Genomic DNA, 21,638 nt, shown 5'->3' with positions numbered 1-21,638 from the left:
AGAGCTGCCATTGATATATAGCTCTTTCAATGGCTGCTCGTCGTACCCTTACAGTGTAAGGTTTCTTAATTTTGCCGAGCTTGACCTCAGGCCGCCAGTCTCCTCGAGTTAATTTTGCTTTGAGGGTGAAGAGCGTGTGGGGCCTGATTCGGACCAAGCTAGTTTCATGTTAAATTAGTTATCACTCAAGTAAGTTGAACTTGTTAATCTAACATGTCAACCCTCAATCTGATTGATACAATTAAAATCTACTACATGAAAGTCGACGATATAGTTTTTGTTTTACGTAATTTCAAAATGATGACATTTATTTTATTTTAAAAAAAAAAAAAAACATATCTTAAATCAACATAGTTTAGAATTGCCTTGAGTCAATTCATGCCGGCCGGTGTACCTGATCCAAAACCTATCAACTCATAACCTGATTTTTTAGAAAGTCAGAGTTACTGATACTTGTCTTAATGAATAAAAGCATAAGATTAAGAAAAGAAAAACACAAAGAGGATCCTAAAAAGTTAAGCTTCCTTGCTGGCAAGCTGTTTCATTGTTGTGGAAAGTCAAAAAATATTTAACCTTTGGGATTTAAATATTGTTTATAAATGGTAAAATTTTCATTAATTCTCTATTTATGGGGTTTTACTCGTGTTATGAATCAAAATAGAATTTTGATCGGATTATGTCAAATGAATTTTTTCTTCTATGTTTTTAGAACTGAACCAATTAGATCTGGGCATCGCTGTGTTTTTTTATCAATGCCCGTAAAAGATAAAATTTAAATGGAATATTTAATCGTCTTTTTAATTTATTCAAATTTATCAGGGTGACAATTATTAATAAGAACAAAAGGAAAGGACATTGAATGATGTAAAATATTAGATCGAGAACTCAGTTAGATAAACATAAATCGTGTCCCTCCAAATTCCTCTCTCTCTGGGGGAGGTTTCTTCCTTGTTTTCGTCAACGAACAAACCAACTCTTTCCCTACATGAAACACACATCACAGACCAATCACAACACAGCACGTAAACACACCTCGGTTCTTTCCATGACATGGACTCTAGCAATTGGCCTCATGTCATGCACCATTGCAAGAGAATGCTGTAACTTTATCATAGCTAATAATCACGAGAGGCTAATAATGATTCAAGTACCTGTTTTTATCAAACTATAATTTTGTTAAGTTCCAAGCTTACGGTCTTGTCTTCCATGTTTTTTATTACTTTTTTTCCTACTCTCTCTCTCTCTCTCTGTTTCTCTCAGCACTGACTTGACAATATACAATAAAACCCTAAAAACAAAAAGATCTCTAATCTTTTCAAACTCTCAAAAGAATGCAGATATGTTCGCTAAATATGAGGTAAGACCCATCTTTGCATTCTCTCTCTCGTTTTTTCAAAATTCTATGTCTTCTATTGTTTTACGAATGATTTTTGTGTGAAGATTGAAATCTTTTTGTCTTGATAATGTAAAGGTTGATCATTTGGTGTTGAATTATTACTGAATTTGTTCATTTCTGTGAGCGTGTGCAAAATTTGAGCTAACTTCAACCTTTTTCTGCAATCTGCAATCCATTGGTCTGATGAAAACTACATGCTGTTTTTTGCGTGTACAATCTTTAGCTCACTGTCTGCTATATAGCACTTTTTTGCAGAATGAAAAATTATGAGCAATTAATTGCCTAGAATATATGTTTAGAGATTTGATTAAAATTTTGTTGTATATATGCACTTTTAATGTGTGTTGATGGAAAGTTTGGGTAGGGTTTTTATTCTTTTTTTAGTATAAGATTATTTTCTTGCTGTGTGTACCATGAGATTTGGATATTTGATGTTGATGACTGTCTTCCTTGTCATCATTGACTTGGCATTTATCGCATGATGTTGTGTTATGTAACCTTATCCGGTTTTTAATTTGCTTGCAGGCTGCGTAGTTTCTGCTGAGATGTTCTGTGCATATTGCAGGTATGGCAACGACGTTGAAAGTTCGATCCTGATCCAATATTATTCGCAATGCAATTGGTATCAAATGATAGTTGCAAGGAAGATATTTCAGAAAGTGAACCGATCTTATCCCATTCTAACATTTCGCAGCACTCAGAAGAAGAATCACCGTCCTCTCTTGAAATTAAATCTTTAGGAGGAGATTGTGAAATTCATGTTGATGATTTAGAGAGTATTCAGATTGATGAAACTTGCCATCTGGTGAATCCAGACCAGCCACAGTGCCGTATATGCCTGGATAATGAAGGTGTTGCCTATTTACTGTGCTGGGCACGCTTTTTTCATTTCTTAATTATTATGTGTGTGAGGTGTGACTGTAAATTGGTTTTTCTTTTTATATTAATGCAGCTGAAGCCTGTGCTAATTCATTTCAGGGGAAGACTTGATTGCACCATGTCATTGCAAAGGCACTCAGAAGTATGTCCATAGGTCATGTCTTGATAATTGGAGGTCAACTAAGGTAAATGTTCGTTTCTCTCTGGCATCCATGTTTCCTCATTTGCAGAGTGATGAGCGTGGAACTTTGAGACTTGGGAAAATCATATTGAATCTTTAGATCTTTCTTGCATTGAGTACATGCATGCATGTGATAATGGTAAGTTTATGTCTTGATTCAATGATAATTCTTCGAATTCATTTTCAGGAGGGCTTTGCATTTGCTCACTGTACAGAATGCAGAGCAATGTTTGTATTGCGGGCAAATGTCCCAGCTGATCGATGGTGGTTGAGATTGAAATTTCAGTTCCTTGTTGCTAGGACCATATGCATTTATTTTTTGTAGTAGTTCAGCTGGTATGGCTACCATTCTTTTCATATTAATTTAATTTGGTAATATAATATGGATGTTGATTACATATCACTGTTGTGGGTTTTACCAGTAAGTTTCTTCCTTTTTTTCTTCTTGTAAATTTTGGATTAGGTAACTAATTGAAAAGGTATGTCTGGCTATAATTGACATGATTTTCTGCGATAGCATGCGCTACAAAGTGCTCTCTGAAATTGTTGGCAGTGCTACCAATGCTCTATGGAAATGCTTTCAATGCAGCTGTCATTATTATTTGTTCATTTCTTTAGTGGAGTTTGGTACTGAATGTCAGTGCAGCTATGGAAATTGAAATATTTGTTAACCAGGAAGATGTAAGTAGGTTTCATGAAAAGAATCCTAGCTGATAAAAAAAAATATGCATTTGTACTCACACATTTGCATGCATAATTATGTGTGTGATTACATGCGCACTCTTGCATAGTTGACCCAAGGTTGTCTTTGTTTGGAAATTTGCATTGATATTCTACCAAAGAACAATATGAACAGGTATGGAGGGTAAATATGAACTGGTAAACTTTTTTCTCTTCCCTTTTTGTTTGAAACACTTTAAAGGATCCCTTTTCATAGCAGCTTAGTTTCCCGTGTGCATTTACCTACTGCACATAAGGGATTGATTTGATGAGATAATTGGCCAAATTTTGTTTTATCATTAGATTTGTTTTTCTTTCTTTAAAAATTAATAAATTGACGTTCTGAACAGATTGTTGCATTCTTGGGTGTGCTGGTGTACAAGTTCTATGGGGTGGACTAAGGGAAAGTTTGCGCTATGGAGAGCATCCCTATGGATTCTATACTATGGCTGGTATGACTGGTGGCATCTTCAGGTCAAGAACCATTTTCGTGAGAATTTTATGCTCTCTCTTGTTGTTGCTGATTTTTACTTCATTATTTTTATGCAGTTTTAGCAATTGTTTTGGTGGGTTTGCTCTATGGTTTCTTCATTGCTATAATATGTGGACAAAGGATCAATGAGCGCCACTATCATGTTCTTGCCAAACAAGAACTTACAAAGGTTTGGTATCTCATCCTTAAAGCATTTAGAGTTTCTAAAACCAGCTGCTATAAGGTAGAATTTAACTAGAAAAACAGTTTGCTAAAAATTCTTCATGGTTATATTTAGTGGTTTCATTTTCTTCAAGTATTTTTTCCCTGGTGGAAAATATTTTTGGGTTATTATATATTTGTGGATTTTTTGCACTTTGTATTTCTGAACCCTGTGATTCTCTCTATGTTCTAATTTGCTTATCGGCAAGTTTCATGACATTGGGACCTTTCATAATGTTAGGAATATGTGGTGGAAGACAGAGAAGCTAGCAAGGATGTCCCCGAACTTGGAGCCAGTCATGTCTCAGAGCTAAGAATGTTGGGTCTTTATTAGTCTTGAATTCCCTTTACTTCTCTCTGTAAGTAATTTCGACTTCTATTCACTTTTTTATGCCGATCACTTTTTCAATTGCTTGGTCATCGTCCTTGCTGTAAAGATCAAATATCTTGGTTATAGATTTGATCTAAGAATAAATGTCTACATATTCTTTTTTCTACTTTTTTAGTATTGTTACCTGACCATTGTTAATCTTGGATGCTTACACTAATGCACTGCTGTGAATTTATGCATCAATGGAGCTCTTTTCTTGAATTGCTCACATTTTTTTTCAGGTCTTGCTATCCTGTGCCTGGTGTTGATCTGGTCTGCATGAATTTATGCATCACTCCATAGCGTGTATGTTGAAATTTTTCATACTACTGTTTCAAGGTCTTACAATTCTGTGGTGTATCTCATTTTTTAACTTGGCATTTGAATTTTTAGAAACTCATGCCCAAAGATGATCTTTTCTCAATCAAACTACACAACTACAAAAGGTGTGGTTTGTCTTGTATATTTCTATACATGTATGCATTTTGACTCTTGTTGTGTACTCGATCATCAGCTTCTTGAGTTTTATATGTTAAAATTTATTGATTTACAAAAAGCATTTTCATATGTCTTGTCAGCAAGGTTAGGCTTACTCCTGTTTGTCCATAGAATGCGTGAACTTAGCAGGAAGAGAGCGTACAGTTTTGAGTTTAGCAGTATAACAATATTGCTATGTACATAATCGAACTGTGAAAACCCACAGCTAATTAATGGAATGGCGCGGAGGATTATTGCACTGTAAAAACATAAACTTCAGAAATTTCACCAGAAAAATAGAAAAACCTTTGAACTTCGGAATATCATGGTTTTGAAGTACCAGTACTGTGCTAGTTTTCACTAACATATCAATTGTTGTCCGACGACTTTGAGAAGAAGCATCCATTAAGAAAAAATTCATCAGCAGCATTGATCCAACTCTTTGAGATGCAGTCGACTCTCCTAATTTTTCCCTGCATAAGACAATGTCTATGGACTTTCTTGGGAAAGTGGGGATCCCTAGGAAGAGAGATTACAGCTAGCAATGGTTGTGGACTCCATAATAAGTTGAGCAACAACCTCCAATAACGCTGCCATATACTGAAGTATGAAGCGATTGAAGCGATCCAGTAGTATTAGAAACACAACTGTGTACACTCTGAAAAGATACCTTGCATTCTGGTCTGATTCCCGGTGGCTAGAGGCCTGGTAGGGTTATACACTTATACCTGCAAATGGCGCTTGGCCTTGTAGAGGAAAGGGTACGAGTTTAGGTGCATGTGGGGAATCGACTCTGCTGGAACGAGCCAACATGATGCTACATGCTGCTGTCAGCAACAAGGATGATACTGATAGAGCCCTGCTTCCCTTCTTCAATACCAAATTTAACTTGTCTTTTAATTTCTTGTGTTACAGCTGAAATCAATGCTTGCTCCAAGTTGGTGACTGCAAAAGAGGGCATGGACCATTTATATGGACTGGGTTGTCCATGATGCTTGTTGCAAGCCATTATTCCATAACATCATAAAAACTATCTCATAAAGAAATAGAAATTTAAGTTGTCCCCAGGTCCATATTTCAAACAGTAATAAGATTTAAAAGGGATTGTAGTAATTCTTTCAGTCTACCCTCTCATTGTTTCCAAAGGCAGAGCTTAATAAAAATTGGAGGTTTTTACTAGAAAGTCTCCGGCTTAACGATTAACAAGTATTGGATCTTGTTTCCTTGAGAATCGCTATATGTATATATTATAATCTTTTTATGTTTTAAAATCACTAATTGTACATGTAACTTCTGCATTAAGCTGAGCTGGTCCAGAATGAGGCCTCCAATGCTGCCACGAGCAATACATGTTGTTGATAGATAAAGCTTAGCTTGCGGCCATGAAAAAGTTAGGAGGTGCCATCTTTTGCTATTGAAACATTTCATATAGAAAAACAGCAACGAAGCTGGCCAAAGCATTTCCCGTCGAGAAACCCTTTTGATTTTTGTTGAAAAGAAGTGTCTTGTCTTGTCTATGTTTTTTCTATCAAAAACCAAGAAAAAATCAAATTGCATTGGATGATCATAAGAGCAGCAGCAGCAGCATGTGATGATAAACGTTGGCGAAGAGACGTAATATCATGGATGATGAAAATTAAGCAATTGGAATTAACATGAAAGCTTAATTAATTGCATCAGTGGGATTTGCGCTCTGTTGGTGATTGTACATAATTGCCTTCATCAAAACCTAATTTACCATAAAATAAACAGCTAGTATATATATTTGTGTTTTGCAATGGACGCACTTCAAGACAATTTAATCAGAACTCGAATGAGAATGACTAGAACTGGAGAATCCTTTGATCATAAAATATCATACTAAATACTAAGAATTAATATAAGTTGTAATCATATAAAACACAACCAGTCACTAGTTGAGGTTCATGTCTTGTGAAAAATTTCAGAGACTGAAAATCAGTGAAAACTGCTAAAGCAATAAAACTAATTGCAACAATCCTGCCAGCAGCAGCAGCAGATGCCAATGCCACTACATCCTATTGTCAGCTCCAGCTCCTGCTACAACACCACCAGCTGTTGCATATGTTGGGTTGATGTTATTGAAAAAGTCGTGATTGGGCAGCATATAATTAAATGGAGGAGGAGGAATGCCGTGGGCATTGAACCACCCCCAGTATTGGCTAAAGGGTTTGATTGATCGAGTTTGGTTCCATAGATGCTATTGCAGAAGCACAAGTATTTGGTGCAAGTGCCGGTACCAAAGCAACTGCTAGGCCATTCCCAAACAGTATGACATTAAGATTAGCAGTGCTTTGATGCAACATGAACACATGTTAGTCTCGTCCTTTCATCATCATTTTACCACATTATAAACATGAAAGGATTGTCAGAGACAAAAATATTTATAATAATGCAGGCATGTATTATTAACATATACATTATATATGTATGGTACTTAATTATTCCTTTTCTAATTAACAAATAATTCAGTATTTATTATGAGTTTGGTAACTGTATTTCGTATACAAAAAAAAAAAATGTTTTCAGGAGTGATTTTACCTCAGCTCTCAATTGTCGATATTGCATTCTTCAAAAATTTATTTTCAGCGGCAAGATCATCAAGTCTTTTTTCCTTAGCAGCAACAAGAGAAGACCATGTAGCGTTAAATTTCTCTACGTCAGTAGCCTATTTCAAACCCATAATAGTTGATGTCAATAATAAGGTCATGGATAGAACATCCTTGCTGCGATAGAGGGATAACAATCCAACCCGTAATCAACCAGTCTGAAACAAAGCATGGTAGAAACAGCGTTGCAGCACTGGACATATCCGGAGACATCCAACCATCACAGAACACAAAGAACCTACACTGCACCAAAAACAGCAGCACTGAGAGGAAAAATGAGCTGCAGCAGAAGACCCGACCATATGGCACGCAAGTCATTGAAATTACATCAAGTGATAAAATGTCATTAATGAAATATCATCAAGGACATAGCAATGAAGATCCATTACCATATTCAGTCAGTAGCATATCCATATCCAATAAACAAGCAATCACAGGATTTGAATCACATTTTTCTTGAATCAAATATCAAAGAGCATCCAAATTAGCACTGCCATAAATAATGATACAAAAGTTTGAGTGACAATAAAGATATAAAGATTTTGAAGAATAAGACAAGGACCGGGGGGGGGGGGGGCAGTATGACAGCAGCTCTAACACCTCCAACGGCACATAGGGATTGAGAGCAACTACAAAGACCTCATGAAGCATGAGCATTTGGTTGAGAAGCCACAATACTAGTATACCAAGCAGTCTTCGATAGCAGAGACACCAAAAATTGCCAGGACCATGAAGTAAAGAGATATCCACAAAACATGAAGCATAAGCACAACAATCAGAAACCAAGTGGGAGAGGAGAGAGGGAATAAGTGAATGCTAGCTGTTTGATTGCTTGATTACGCCTTTTTCTTATTGTCCATGTAAAGGTAATAAATAAGAAAAAAATTCAATATTAGCAGTAAAGTGCCAGAATTAGCTAGTAATACATTAAATTTAGAGAGAGAGAGGGAGAAGGAGAGTAAGATCACCGTGTTATTAGCTTAAAACATATGTACAATAGCATGCAATTGAACTAAAAAAAAACATGTCCAGCAAAATAGAAAGGGCATCACAAACAACATAGTTGTAAGTAATGTTATTAACATATGTACAAAATACATTTGTGAATAATAAAGTTCTAGGCATAATTCATTCAGGAATAACTAAACTTATTGCTACTTCACCAAGTCACATCCGAACAGCTCTAGTTGATCAAATTGTGATTCAGTTGGTGTTTCGCTTGTTTCGCTTTTCTTGATTCTACATGAAATTCAAATGTTTGGATAAGCCTACACATAGCAAATAAGTAGTCAATAAAAGCAACAAGATTTGAAAATTCCCATTTTAGTTCGCGAAAAGGCTTGTTTGTTCAACAATAAATAAACTTGCCCAGATGCTAATTTTCTAAGGAATATGACCTATCCTTCCTCATCCTCAGATTGAGACGTGTTACTTGAGGTAGGATCTGCCTCTACTTTCTTTGAATTCAACTTTACCTCCACCAGTTGTGGAGATGCACCTGTAATTAGAGAAAAAACAAAAGTGTAATCAGCAATGGAGCACATAAACAGAAATTATTCTTCTGCAAAACCTAGTACAGTAGTAATCCAAATACATCAGTGTTACTGACTTTATATGAGAAATGCCCCCAATTGACAAGGAACCAGGTTGACTTTATAGATGATTCAAAGATAACATGAAATCATTTTTTTCCCAAATATTTATATAGCTTCCTCGATATATGCAAAGGGAATGCAAGAAAAGATGCTCATGTTCAAAGCAGTGTAAATCGACAACATCTAAAGTAACCCAAAAACCTATCACATTACCAAAATATCAGATTTAGAAGTGAAACACCCGAAATATCAAAATTTCTTCTTCTGCATCTCCTCTAAAACTTGGCAATTATTTTAACAAGGAAACAGAAGAAATTTTAAAAGCACTCATTTCCCACAAAACACAATCATCCAGATCCAAAATAAAGCCACGGTAGCATTATATCATATTTAATGGGTAAAACCATCTCCAGTAAGCAACAACAAACAATATTTCAATCAATTTAACATAAAATGACTCAATTTTGCATACATACATAACCAAACTAACCACAACCAACTGAGCAATCGATAATTTTGGACAAAACCCACATCACAAAACCTTATATGAGAGGAAAAAAAAAGTACCTTTAACAAAATAATCAGAGGAGGGCCATCCTCTAACAGTAGAGGTAGAAAGGGACTCCTCATCAGACAAAGGATTAGCCAATTTCTCAACAAGGTGAGCAATCCCGAGAGAGCCAGATGCAGATCTAGGAGGTGGGACCCAATAAGAAGATCCAGGCAAGAAAGGGAGCCAATCAGGCGCAGCACGGCGCGCGATGATCCCATGGATTGCATCTTCTAGCTTTCTAAGCAAAGGGTCTGTGGATGATGAAGAAGAAGAATCATCAGATTCTGATTGGTTGTTCCTGTTGGGAATGTTTGATTGGGCTCTAAGAGTAAGTAAACGAGAAGAGCATCTCGTTGGTGATGGTGACGATGTTAGGTAGTATGTTTTTGTAAGAGAAACAGAGAGAGAACGAGCCATCAAGGTCGTTTTATTTCCTGTGTTTTCGGTAACAGGCAAGAAATTGTCTTGTAAGATTTTGGTTATGGATAAAGTACCGGAGAGGGGGAGGGAGGGGGTGGACTGGACATATATGGACGGAGATGGAGAGTTTTTGTCGGTATTTTCTCGGATAGTGACACGTTTCAGTTCTACTGAACTTCATTTTGGTCCTGTAAACTTAATCCGCGTTTCACTTATGTCTTTGTATTTTGAAATTTCTCAATGACCCTTTTATTTAGTTTCCACAAATTTTCAATGTTCCCCGTGATTAATAGCTTGTATTCTCAATTTGGTTTTTGATTTTTTTTCCTTTTATATTTTCAATTTTTGTGTGAAAAAATAGAAGTTTCCAATACATATAAGGATAATTTTGGATTATTGATTAAATTTTGTTCTTCCATGTATATTTGGTGAAATATTAGCATGTGTAGGGATTTTACAGGGAAAATAAGAACTTTATAAGAAATATAAGGATAATTTCGGGACTTTTGAAAATTAGAGGTAAATATGGAAAATTGGTGAAACTATAAGGGTGAAAATGTAGTATGCCTATATTGAATTTTGGGTTTTGTCAAGCTTTGTGTATTTGTTTTTTCATACAGATATTGGTCCTTTGCTTCTATTAAAAAACTCAGATTCAGACTTCCTCTTTGTCAAAAATGGACTAATTATTGTTGACAATTTTAATTTGACCATCAATTAGGGATCAGATCATGATGTCTTCTGCTTAATTAAAGTATAACTCTAAAAGTCATGGTCTTTTTACTGTTCATCCAATTCATGCTCACCATCTCACATGTTATTATGGATTAGAATAATGCATTTGTCTTTCATCTTTGAATTTTTCTTTTACATAATTAATCTTTTTTTAGCTAAAATTAGAGTTTAATTGTTTTTTTTTTTGGGTAAGAATTTAATTGAAACACAAAAAAAATCAAATAAAATAGATAATAAGTCTGTAATTGGTTTGAAAACTTCATTTGCATTCCTCATCTCTGTAGGCTATTCATTAACCAAACCTTGTAATCTTTAAAACATATATTTTGATACCAAATTTTATTTTTTTTCAAGTATTTTTTTTAAGAGGGAGAGTGTGTTGCCAAATTACGACTTAGAAAGAGAAAGTTGGTGTTGAGAAAGATTTAGACCACCAAAATGATTAATTTTTATGTCAAATAGTTTCATCCGATAAGAGGGGTTACGATTAGGTATTTTTTTGCCTTGAAAAAACCTCAAAAAATAGATTTGCATTTAGGAATATTTTTTGTTTCAAGTTGATTTAGGGTTTTGGACTTTTTTTGTGTTTTTTGAGGCTATAGATTGGTTTCATACGGTTCTTGTTGTATTCCCTAACTGTTTTGGATCAAAATGAGTTAAAAAATAGGTTTTTGAGTCAAAAAAACAAATAACCTTATTTTTCTAGCCAGGCTAGTAACCTGATTTTGGGATTTTCAGATGACATGTGTCCTTTTTTTCTTTCAAAGAAAGGTATCGTTTGCCTCATTAATTTTATTTTTTTAAAAAAAAAAAACAAAGGTCCGCACACATGTGGGCTAGACCTTTTCTAGATTGGACCAGATGCTAGGCTTGACTTGCCATGCATAACAACACTTGGACTCGTTTCTTTATTTGTCATTTTTTTTTATATTAACGGATTTTTTATATATGCCTTTTCTAGTAATTTTTTAATTTTAATCAATACCCTTTTTTTATGATTTTTAGCCTTTTTTTTAATATATATTATTTTCTAATTATACTCGGTGTGTTTAGTTTTTTTAGAAGTATGATTCATCTGTAATTTGTTTTGTATATTTTATACAAATTAAATTTCTTGTATAGTATTTTATATATTTGCAACTTTGCCTGAAATTTTTTTAGTTTTATCTTGTTCGATAAGTTTTATGTATATGTCAATCTCTATTGCAAATTAATTTTCATAAACAAATTCATCAAACATAACCACATAAATAAAAAATAGATTATTTATAGATTAATTTTTTTGTATTTAATAGATTATTTATAAATTAAAAAAATAGCACGGGTGAGATTGAAAAAAAATTCATAGAGGGTTAACCATTAATGATATAAAATATATATATATATATATATATATATAAAGCAAAACCCACAAGAACAACCATCTCAAAAAAAAAAAAAAACTCGAGCAAATCTCTTAAACCTGATCTAATCTAAAAAATCTACAGCTTGTAAAATCCTGGATCTAGGTTCAATCAATAAATTTAACTCTAAAAAAAAAAATTAAATTGTAAAATCGTGTAAAATTATTAATAAAAACAATTTTCAAAAGTAAAAAAGAAAAGTAACAAAAAGAATTTGGATAAAATTTGACAGAAAAAAAACCCAAGGAGGATGAAATTTGAAAAAAAATATTAAAAATGATCTCAAACAAAATAAATAACAATTAAAAGAATAAAAACCAAATTTAAAAGATTAAAAAATCACAAGGGTGAAATTAAATTTGTTTTTAATTTGATAGATTATATGTAGATTTAAAAGTCATAAGGGGTGAAACAGAAAGAAATTGTTGAGGACCAACTCGATAAAATCAAAACCCACAAAATAACAAAACAAAAGAGGATAAAAAATAAGAAAATATAAGTTTAGAAAAAGAAAAAAAACCCAACAAACCCAACAAATCTCTTAAACTTGGTATAATTTATAAAAATCACAACCCGTGAAATCTTTGACCCGGATTCAATGAAAATAAGGCTAGTTCTCAGCCATTTCAATAAAAAATAGCAAGAATAAAATTTAATGGAAAAAACCAAATGAGGATGCAATTTTAAAAAATAAATAAAAAATAAAATAAACAACAATTAAAAGAATGAGAATAAAATTTTAAAAATAAAAAAAAATCACAAGGAATAAATTTAAAAACATTTGTAAAAATCAAGCAAACTCGAGCAAGTATCTGAAACCTAGTCAATTTTTTTAATAAATATAATTTACAATAATATTCTAAGCACCCTTGAAAAATACAATAAAAGAATATAGAATAAATAAATAAAAAAAACTCTCATGTGATAGTTCAATTGGTTTTTGTTTTTAGGGCATCAAAATAATTATAATATTTTTTTAAAAAATTAAAAATTTCCCTAAGTGATTGATATTAGATTTTTTTATTCCAAGATTAAAATAGTGATACATCATACAACATAAAAGAAAAATTTCAATCTAATTTATGTAATTTTAAAAAAGATAATTATGTAAAAAAACAATTTTAGTGCGTAGTAATTTATATCTTTATGCACAATTTTTTTTTTAGGAGATTTAATATATATTTTTATTTCGTATAAGAGATTAAAATCCTCAATACTCTTTCTCGGTTTGATGGAGTCTATTATTTGTCCAAAGAATAAGCTTATATTCTATTGTTTTGTTGACTTTCAATCACAAGGACTTCGAGAGGCATCTTCCAAGTACCAGATACAGAAAAATAATCAAGATAGAAAAAATTTAGCCATTCTTTTTTACCGAAAAAACAAAACAAAAGAAAAATTGAATATCCTGGATTATGCTATTTTTTTTAATAATATCTACATGCTAGGTTTAATTTTCATATTTATCCTCACTCATTCATCAAAAAAATAATTTTTTTTAAGCCCACTAATAAAAACTCTGAAACTGAAATATTTGTAAATAAAATAAAAATAAATTAATTTTAATTTAAAAAAATCCCGACCTGCCAATAGCCATATCCATATCCATATTATCTCACCCAGACCGGTTTCCCTTGGTGTTTACCATTACCTTAAAGCCTGGGATTCATGTATTTTGGATTATGAAAAATTATCCAAAACACTAGTTCTCCTAACTGGAAAGAAATGAAATCCATCAATCAAAATTGGATCACAAACTAGAATCCATATATCTAAAAATGAAACGTAGATGCATCGTATGTTAATGCAATTAATGAAAGAGGATTTGTATATATACAGGCAGGAAAAGTAGTTGTGATGAGCCCAGGTAGATTCATCAAAGCTCATCATGAGTCTCTGTCCCTGTCTTGTGATCAGACAGGGTTCTCTTGACCTTCTCCTTCATCTTTTGTACAGTTTCACTTGCTACTCTTGCAGCTGTTCTTGCTGAATTCTCCACTGTTGCTTTGCCCTGCTCCACACTCTTTGCAGCACCTTCTTTCATTTTCTCTCCAGTTCCAGTACCACCTCCATAACCCACAGCCTCGTCACTCCGTCTAAAACTATAATCCCAGCCAAAAAAACGAACAAATCATATATAATATTAAACCATTTGGAAATTATATATTGTCATAAGAAAATAGATTGATGTAACAACTTGAGAGATTAAATAACTTACTCAAGATTAGGAGGAAAGATAGAGGCTTGAGCTTGATTGAACATGGTTTTGACGTTTTCCCAAAAACTCGTACCAGTACTAGCACTAGTAGTTGCTGGAGAATTAGCTGAGAATGTAAACAAGCTCCCAAATATCCTAGAAAAAATATCTGGTCTCTGTGCATTCTCTACCGGGCCCTGTTGAGCATGAGCAATGTAAGACGTCATGAAGAGCAAAAAGAGAATCGAGATGGTACATCTCCTAAGCCTATCCATAGAATCAAAGTTTGAATCAGCAGGGCTTGGTACTTCAAATAAAGATGCTTGAAGGAGGTGGATAAATAATGTTGAATGAGGCCAGAGTTATACCACTGTTTTAGGCATCTAAAGCTCTGACACGTTGTTGGCTGGAGCTAGAAGAGCTTATGATGTGGCTTCCTCCGAGTACATGCAGGTGGCTATGTGGCAGGGTGGCCTGCCGCTGCTGCATTGCTTTCTGGTGATTAGTGACTGACTACAGAGCCAGAATAAAAAGGCTTAAGGCTCTGAGACTGGCTTGATCCAAAAAGTGGGATTTTCTTTTAGACAGCCCATCAAAACTACTAGCTGGCATGGGCTATAATTAGCGGGCTTGAAGTTCTTGACCAATCTACCAGGTGAAACGGGAACTTCTTGCTTTTCCTCCAAAAGAAATTCCTTGTTTTCTTCACGAATCTATCCACACACACGCACTAAATAAAAATCTCCCACGTGTGTTATGCTCAATGCATAAGATAGGGATCGGATTGACGAGTGCTAAAAAGGAAAAAAGAAATGTATGCATGTCTAGGTAGTTTCTTTTCCACCATGGTTATGTATGTAGTGTTGGTTTTGTCATGTAGTTGTGGTAGGTCCACCATTATTTCAACGTAGAATAGTTTTTTCAACACAAAAATCATGCCTCCTTTCTACATTACACAAAAAGAAAAAAATGAAAACAAAGCAATGCTAATTTTAAAACAAAACGAGTAAAGTTGTTAACTTTAACAAGTTTTTGAATGCATGAGAGCCTTCAGAAAATCTAAAACAATATGTAATTAGATTAGCATTATTGATAATAAGATTTTATTATCACAGCTAACAGTCACATAAAATTAATAAAATATTGCTCAAGGATATCAGGTGGGCCAAAGAAGTAAAATAAAAGGCGATAATAGACAAGGGAAAATTAGCTGTACCAGAGACACCGCAGAGGGAGAGAGAGAGACTTGAGAAAGAAAAGAGATAAAATAGTAGTAGTATACGAGAGAAGGTGAGAGGTTTGTTTTCAGCTACTAATAATATTATTAATCAACAGTAAAAGATTCATTTCTTACTCCATTTCTCTCTCTTAATTCGGCGGGGTCTTTTTTTTTCTCTTCTCTTGCAGGTAGAGACAACCCACCAGTTGTTGCTGCCCTTTGAAGGGAGAGAGAGAGAAAGCAGAGATTTTTAGAGAGATGGTGACCTCTACTGAGATGGGATCTCACAACCAGTGTTGCTTTCCCAGCTACTGCTACTACTTCTGCTATTAACTGCAACAACTTTTTTTCCATTCAAATCATTCACATTCCCATTTCTTCTCCCAGGTATTTATCATGAACACTTATGTCTTTTCTACACATTTTCCCATCAATCTCCCCCCCCCCTATTACTGCATTGTTTCTCCCTATTGAACTCGTAAATTTGATGTTTCTCTCTATAAAGTTTAGATCTTTTGCAGTTTTTTGTTGGTTTATTGACGATATTGAAATGGGTATTTTTTATTTCCTGATTTTGGGATATGGGATTTTTTTTATATATAAAATGTTGCTGTTATATTTGTTTTGTTCGTTGGGCATGAAGTCTATTTGTTTGGACAACTTTAGATTTGGATCCTTGAGAGATTAATAATCTGGATCTTTTTGATGTGCTCTATGTAATGAATCAGATTCGATTGTCATCAAGGATTCAAGTTATTTTCTTTTTCATATTTTGATCACCCAATATGCAAATGGATTTTTAAGTGTTGAAGTTGCATCGTGTTTCTGGATGTCATGAATTTTCGTTTAGAAGTTATTGAATTTCTACAATGTGGGTTGATGTAGGGAAATGTTCTGAATTGCTTGCAATTAAAAATAGAGTGTCATGTTTTATTGCTGGATATTTTTTCTAGACATCATTATAGCTACTGAATTGTTAATTTTTATGAGGGACCTCAGTGACGATGGTGAAAAAAAAAAAAGCAAGGAGATGATTTCATGAAATACCAATCAAGCCAAAAAACTGTAAAGGAGAGTAGTGCTTTTTAATTTTCTTATTATTTATAACCTCTTATAAGAGTTGTTGATGAACTTAACAGCAGTGTGTTTGTTGGAGAATGATGTAGATCTGATGAAATTAGTAGTTAATAGCGAACCTATTGATTTATAAAGGTAGTGTTTGGGTGCCTCTTTGAGAATCATATAAAATTCACAAATTTTCTTTCGCATCTTCATTGATTGCTACATTGCATTGGAAATGGACTCAGCAATAGATTCATGCCTAGCATAAATGTGCAGCACAGTCTTCTTGTTTTTGTTTTCTTTATTTCATTTATCAGTGCAAATATTGGAATAATATTCTTCCCTTGTGCTTGGTTATGATGACTAATTTGAATGGTTGAGAAAGGAGTAACCACTTCATCCCTTTTCTGCTTCAATTTTAATTTCAGTGGGACTTTGAGAGTCATATCGACAATTTACTTGTTCCTCGTGTGCTTTATTGGGTTTTATTACAGAAGCTTCATGGGTTCCAGATACCCATCTCATCGACTTGGCAATGGCCTTGTCGTATCCGGTCGACTTGAGCAGCCAAAAGAAAAGGCTCCAACAATGAGCTCATCTGCCATGCCTTATACAGGTGGGGATATTAAGAAATCAGGAGAGCTGGGGAAAATGTTTATCCCTACTGAAGGCTCTAAGTCTAGGAAATCTGGGCCAATAACCGGGCCTCCTTCAAGGACTGGATCTTTTGCAGGGGCTGCTTCACATTCAGGGTCAATGATGTCAAATGCTGCTTCTCGTGCTGGCTATACCACATCGGGTCCCTTATCCTCTGGAGGCTTGCCTGGTTCAGCCTCACTAAAGAAATCAAGTTCTGGACCACTAAATAAACATGGGGAACCCATAAAGAAGTCCTCTGGCCCTCAATCTTGTGGAGTAACGCGACAAAATTCCGGATCTATTCCATCAGCCCTGCCAGCAACCGGTCTCATAACATCTGGACCTATTTCTTCAGGACCATTAAATTCTTCCGGTGCTCCTCGGAAAGTATCTGGTCCCTTGGAATCCACAGGTTCAATGAAATTAAACAGCTCCTCCATTAGTAACAACCCAGCTGTGACCACTTTAAGTCAGGATGATGACTATTCTGTGAGGAGGAACTTCCCAAAAACAGTAGTATGGTTGGTGATACTGATTTTTGTGATGGGATTACTTGCTGGTGGTTTTATTCTTGGAGCTGTTCACAATGCCATCCTCCTTGTTGTCGTTGTGGTTCTTTTTGTCATAGTTGCTGCTTTAGTTGTTTGGAACATGTGTGGGGGGAGAAGATATATCGTAGAGTTCACTGCTCGATATCCTGATGCTGATCTCAGAACTGCAAAAAATGGGCAATATGTGAAAGTTTCTGGGGTATGTAATAGATGCTTTCATTTTTTTTTGTGTGTATGTTTAGTACCTGTGTGCAACTTTTACATTCAGTGTAGATTGGGACCTACATTCTGGTTGATTCCCACTAATTGCCCAGCATCTTTTTTCTCCCTTCTTGACACTTGAATCCAGTAATGCTTTAATGACCGCCTTATCCTTTCCAATATCTTTGTCTTAAAGACAAATGGTATGTGGAACCAATCATATTTGAACTGTTTTTCTTTTCTTCTTATGTATAATTACTTGTCATTAATCAGAATATTTACTGTCTTGTTATTGCTGAAGGTGGTTACTTGTGGTAATGTCCCTTTGGAGTCTTCATTCCAAAGAGTTCCCAGATGTGTCTATACATCTACAAGATTGTATGAGTACCGTGCATGGGGTTCAAAACCTGCCAACCCTAGTCATCGCCACTTTACATGGGGGTTGAGATCATCTGAGGTGAGAAGATGGCTGTGTATTTTAAATTGCCCTTGATGCATTTATTTTTGTGCAAGCTTTTTAGTATATCTATTTTGAACATTTGGTGTTGAAGATTAGTTCCCCCAAACAAATTCACAAAAACACTACCTTCCTGCAAGTTTGCTAACTGTACTTTTCCAAATATCTGGATACGTGCCTTTCTGAAACTGTTATTCTTTTCTCACTAACCAACCCCCTTTCTGGTGCAGAAACCACCAGCAAATAGTTATTCAAAACATTGACGGCTCTCAAAAACCCAAAAACTCTTAATCAGTGTTAAGGCTTGCCCTTAACAAACTAATGATTAAGAAGAATTTGAAGAGAGAATAGAAAGAATAGAGAGAAAAGAAGAATTGCAGATTAAGAAAGAACAGAGAGGAAGAGAAAATAGAGAGGGAAAGAGAATAGCAGATAGTCTACAAAATTCGACAATTCTCATTGTTACCTTCCAAGTCTCTTACAATTCTCTTTATATACAATGAATTCCCATTCTTTACTCCACTAACTAATCCTAACTGATTACAACTACTAACTAACAGTTATTATAACTTCCTAACTGACATTCCAAGTGTGATTCCATTAGTGCACTTGCTGCTGTTGCTTCTTGTTGCACTCTTTCCAGCCTTCATCGTATTCTTTGGTTCGTAACAATCACTCCATATCATTCATGGTAGGTTACGTTAAGAAATAGGAGTAACGATAAAATTAATATTCTTTTCTAAATAGGACTAATGAAAATCATTGCTAGGATCTCTTATACTAGGAAAGAATATAGAGGATGATCCACTTGCCCTTCTTATTTGATTTTCTGTTGCATCATCTTCCCTTTCCTATTTCTCTACATTCCATGCTGGTTTTTGAAATTCGCAATAGTGCATGGGTGTTTCCATATTGAGCAAGTGATCTTACCTTAAATCTCAATGCCTTAACACCATATATTTTTTGAATGTATTTTTTTGCAGAGGCATGTTGTTGACTTCTACATCTCTGATTTCCAATCTGGTTTAAGAGCATTGGTTAAGACTGGCAATGGCACGAGGATAACCCCCTTTGTTGATGATTCGTTGGTTGTTGATATTAACCCTGAAAAGAAAGACTTGTCTCCAGAGTTTGTCAGGTGGCTGGGAAAGAAAAATCTTTCGGGTGATGAGCGGTTAATGAGACTGAAAGAAGGGTAGGGCTCTCTCCTTGAAGAATTAGATCATCAAGTATTGTATTTCACTACATTCCCTTGGATGGGAGCTTGAACCAGAACATGTTAGATGTTCACCATAGCAATTTTTTATAGCTCCCCTGTCGAAGTAAGGCACCCATAGTGATTTTTATTAGACGAGGATCTATAGTCATTGAACTGGTTTTAGGTATTTATAGCTCCCCTGTCGAAGTAAGGCATCCATAGTGATTTTTATTAGACGAGGATCTATATTTGAACTGTTTTTAGGTATTCTTGAAATATTGATTTCATGAAACTGCATTCATGGCCTTTGCAGGTACATCAAAGAAGGCAGCACTGTTAGCGTGATGGGGACTGTTCAGAGAAATGACAATGTGCTTATGATAGTCGCACCGCCGGAGCCATTGGCAACTGGATGGCAATGGTCCAGATGCATCTTTCCAGCTAGCCTTGATGGTATTGTTTTGAGATGTGAAGACACATCAAATGATGATGTGATACCTGTGTAGTTAACAGTATCCAGATCGAACCTACGTTGATTTCCAAGATGTGTTTGTGCTTTTATTTTTCTTTGTCGATTTCCCCTCCGACGCGGTGTATAGATTTCTTTCCAATTCTTTCAGAACATCGGCTCAGTACTATAAGAAAAAAAGCCAACCTCCATTCTTTTTTCTTTTTGTGATGACCTCCCACTCATGATTGATGTACCATGAAGTTGAGATTGATGTATTTTTTCTGATCTTACTAGCAACGATATTCATTACCTTGCAAGTGAAGATCCATGATGTAAAATTAAGATTTTTTCCATCAATATTGCCCAAAACTGAAATGTTGACTGGGGTTGATTTCAAGGGAAAAGCAAACGATTGATCAAAAGCCAGGTATTTGGAGCAAAACGTGGCTTGTATTTTAAATTTTTATTTTTATTTTTTTTATTAATTTCAAATTAATATATTTTTTAGTATTTTTCAAATTTTTTTATATCCTATGTAAAAAAAATATATATTATTAACATATATTTTAAAATAAAAAATTATTTAAAAAATAATGATAATATATTATATTGCCAAATAAACTTTTAATCTTGACTTTGTCTTGAAGAACTTGTACTAGAAAACGCTAACGATGGATGAAATCTGTACATGCCATAAGCCTATCAATAGGCATCAAATTCTGAACAATATTGGTTTTAGGCCTTTAAGCTCTGGACTCGTCAGCAATGGTTTTCAAGGGATTAACCAGTCAAGTCAGGATTTATTACGGGGTATAAGAACTGGTTCTCCAAAAAAGAAAGAACAGGTTCTCATTCAACCATACAGGTGAACTGTTATCTTCTCCTTTTAAAAAAGTATATTTTGAAAATATCAATTAATAAAATGATGAGATTTATTAATGAAACCCACAAGATTGTATAAGATTTTGTTGGAAAGTGAATCTAAATAAATATATTGGTAGGATTAGCATCGCTCGAAAGTCTATCAAACAATTACTGTTTTATGAAAAAAAAAATGTTAATAAACCATGCCAAATCTTTAAATAAAAGTAAAGGACAAAATAATTTTAAATGATCTATAAGAATCAAAATTATTAAATAATTGATAAAAATAAAAGAGTAATCAACAAGGAAGTTCATTTGAAAATGTTGTGCCACGTCAAATATACCACGTATCTCCATTTCATATGATAAGTTTTTAATTGCTTACAATTATTCTGTCATTAAAACACAAATTGAAGATTGATTATAAACTTCCAACGATTCTTATTTGATTGTTGTAAACAGATTTTTTTTAAAAAAAATAGAGACAACAACGATAAAGAAAATGCATTTCTTGTCTCACTCTAAAAAATTCATCATTAAAATGTAAAAGTGGAGATTAATTAGAAATTTAAATAATTCTTGTATAATACTTGATTATTGTCTTGAAGATAAAATTGGACAGAGACAATGGAAATATAAAGACATGTCCGATGTCTCATTCCAAAACTGTTTAAAAAATCATAATTATTTTTATATTTTTGTGATTTTTATGTGATTATGCCATGAGATAAAAAAATATAGACAATGAA

General features: G+C 34.2%; 3 protein-coding genes and 1 pseudogene across 7 annotated transcripts; 2 read left to right on the top strand and 2 right to left on the bottom strand.

The window, feature by feature from the left end:
- The first annotated feature begins 1,049 nt into the window (after positions 1 to 1,049).
- LOC118060201 (uncharacterized) lies at positions 1,050 to 5,900 on the top strand (annotated as a pseudogene).
- Positions 5,901 to 8,298: 2,398 nt separating this feature from the next.
- On the bottom strand, positions 8,299 to 10,019 carry LOC118060200 (uncharacterized). Of its 4 annotated transcripts, none has more exons than XM_035073387.2 (3): positions 9,507 to 10,019; positions 8,713 to 8,842; positions 8,299 to 8,612 (listed from the first exon to the last, which is right to left on the bottom strand). In XM_035073387.2, exons 1-2 carry the CDS (start codon positions 9,907 to 9,909, stop codon positions 8,742 to 8,744), a joined length of 504 nt encoding a protein of 167 aa, XP_034929278.1. In that variant the 5' UTR covers positions 9,910 to 10,019; the 3' UTR covers positions 8,299 to 8,612; positions 8,713 to 8,741. The 4 variants fall into 4 exon arrangements, with proteins under 4 accessions (XP_034929278.1, XP_073267782.1, XP_034929279.1 ...); XM_073411681.1 differs by having other exon boundaries at positions 8,299 to 8,583; XM_035073388.2 differs by having other exon boundaries at positions 8,742 to 8,842.
- Positions 10,020 to 13,787: 3,768 nt separating this feature from the next.
- On the bottom strand, positions 13,788 to 14,504 carry LOC118060199 (uncharacterized). Its single transcript, XM_035073386.2, has 2 exons — positions 14,269 to 14,504; positions 13,788 to 14,152 (listed from the first exon to the last, which is right to left on the bottom strand). The coding sequence occupies exons 1-2, from the start codon at positions 14,472 to 14,474 to the stop codon at positions 13,927 to 13,929; spliced, it is 432 nt and encodes a 143-aa protein (XP_034929277.2). The 5' UTR covers positions 14,475 to 14,504; the 3' UTR covers positions 13,788 to 13,926.
- A 907-nt stretch (positions 14,505 to 15,411) lies between these two features.
- Positions 15,412 to 20,342, top strand: LOC118060198 (uncharacterized membrane protein At1g16860). 2 transcript variants are annotated; one of them, XM_035073385.2, is made up of 6 exons: positions 15,412 to 15,537; positions 15,655 to 15,853; positions 17,023 to 17,917; positions 18,221 to 18,376; positions 19,360 to 19,571; positions 19,888 to 20,342. In XM_035073385.2, exons 3-6 carry the CDS (start codon positions 17,030 to 17,032, stop codon positions 20,078 to 20,080), a joined length of 1,449 nt encoding a protein of 482 aa, XP_034929276.1. In that variant the 5' UTR covers positions 15,412 to 15,537; positions 15,655 to 15,853; positions 17,023 to 17,029; the 3' UTR covers positions 20,081 to 20,342. The 2 variants fall into 2 exon arrangements, with proteins under 2 accessions (XP_034929276.1, XP_034929273.1); XM_035073382.2 differs by having other exon boundaries at positions 16,957 to 17,917.
- The last annotated feature ends 1,296 nt before the right edge of the window (positions 20,343 to 21,638 follow it).

The sequence above is a fragment of the Populus alba genome, chromosome 10 (assembly GCF_005239225.2).
Source record: "Populus alba chromosome 10, ASM523922v2, whole genome shotgun sequence".
Lineage (NCBI taxonomy): Eukaryota > Viridiplantae > Streptophyta > Magnoliopsida > Malpighiales > Salicaceae > Populus > Populus alba.
Note: the sequence above shows the minus strand (reverse complement) of the source record. Positions and strands in the feature narration are given on the sequence as shown.

What these genes read in the sequence shown, in the direction of transcription:
- LOC118060200 (XM_035073387.2), bottom strand. Translation starts at nt 9,909, where the DNA reads ATGGCTCGTTCTCTCTCTGTTTCTCTTACAAAAACATACTACCTAACA. An exon ending in CTCTGATTATTTTGTTAAAG is followed by an intron (nt 8,843 to 9,506) that starts GTACTTTTTTTT and finishes CTCTAATTACAG; the next exon opens with GTGCATCTCCACAACTGGTG.
- LOC118060199 (XM_035073386.2), bottom strand. Translation starts at nt 14,474, where the DNA reads ATGACGTCTTACATTGCTCATGCTCAACAGGGCCCGGTAGAGAATGCA. An exon ending in ATCTTTCCTCCTAATCTTGA is followed by an intron (nt 14,153 to 14,268) that starts GTAAGTTATTTA and finishes CTGGGATTATAG; the next exon opens with TTTTAGACGGAGTGACGAGG.
- LOC118060198 (XM_035073385.2), top strand. Translation starts at nt 17,030, where the DNA reads ATGGGTTCCAGATACCCATCTCATCGACTTGGCAATGGCCTTGTCGTA. An exon ending in AATATGTGAAAGTTTCTGGG is followed by an intron (nt 17,918 to 18,220) that starts GTATGTAATAGA and finishes TTATTGCTGAAG; the next exon opens with GTGGTTACTTGTGGTAATGT. An exon ending in TTAATGAGACTGAAAGAAGG is followed by an intron (nt 19,572 to 19,887) that starts GTAGGGCTCTCT and finishes TGGCCTTTGCAG; the next exon opens with GTACATCAAAGAAGGCAGCA.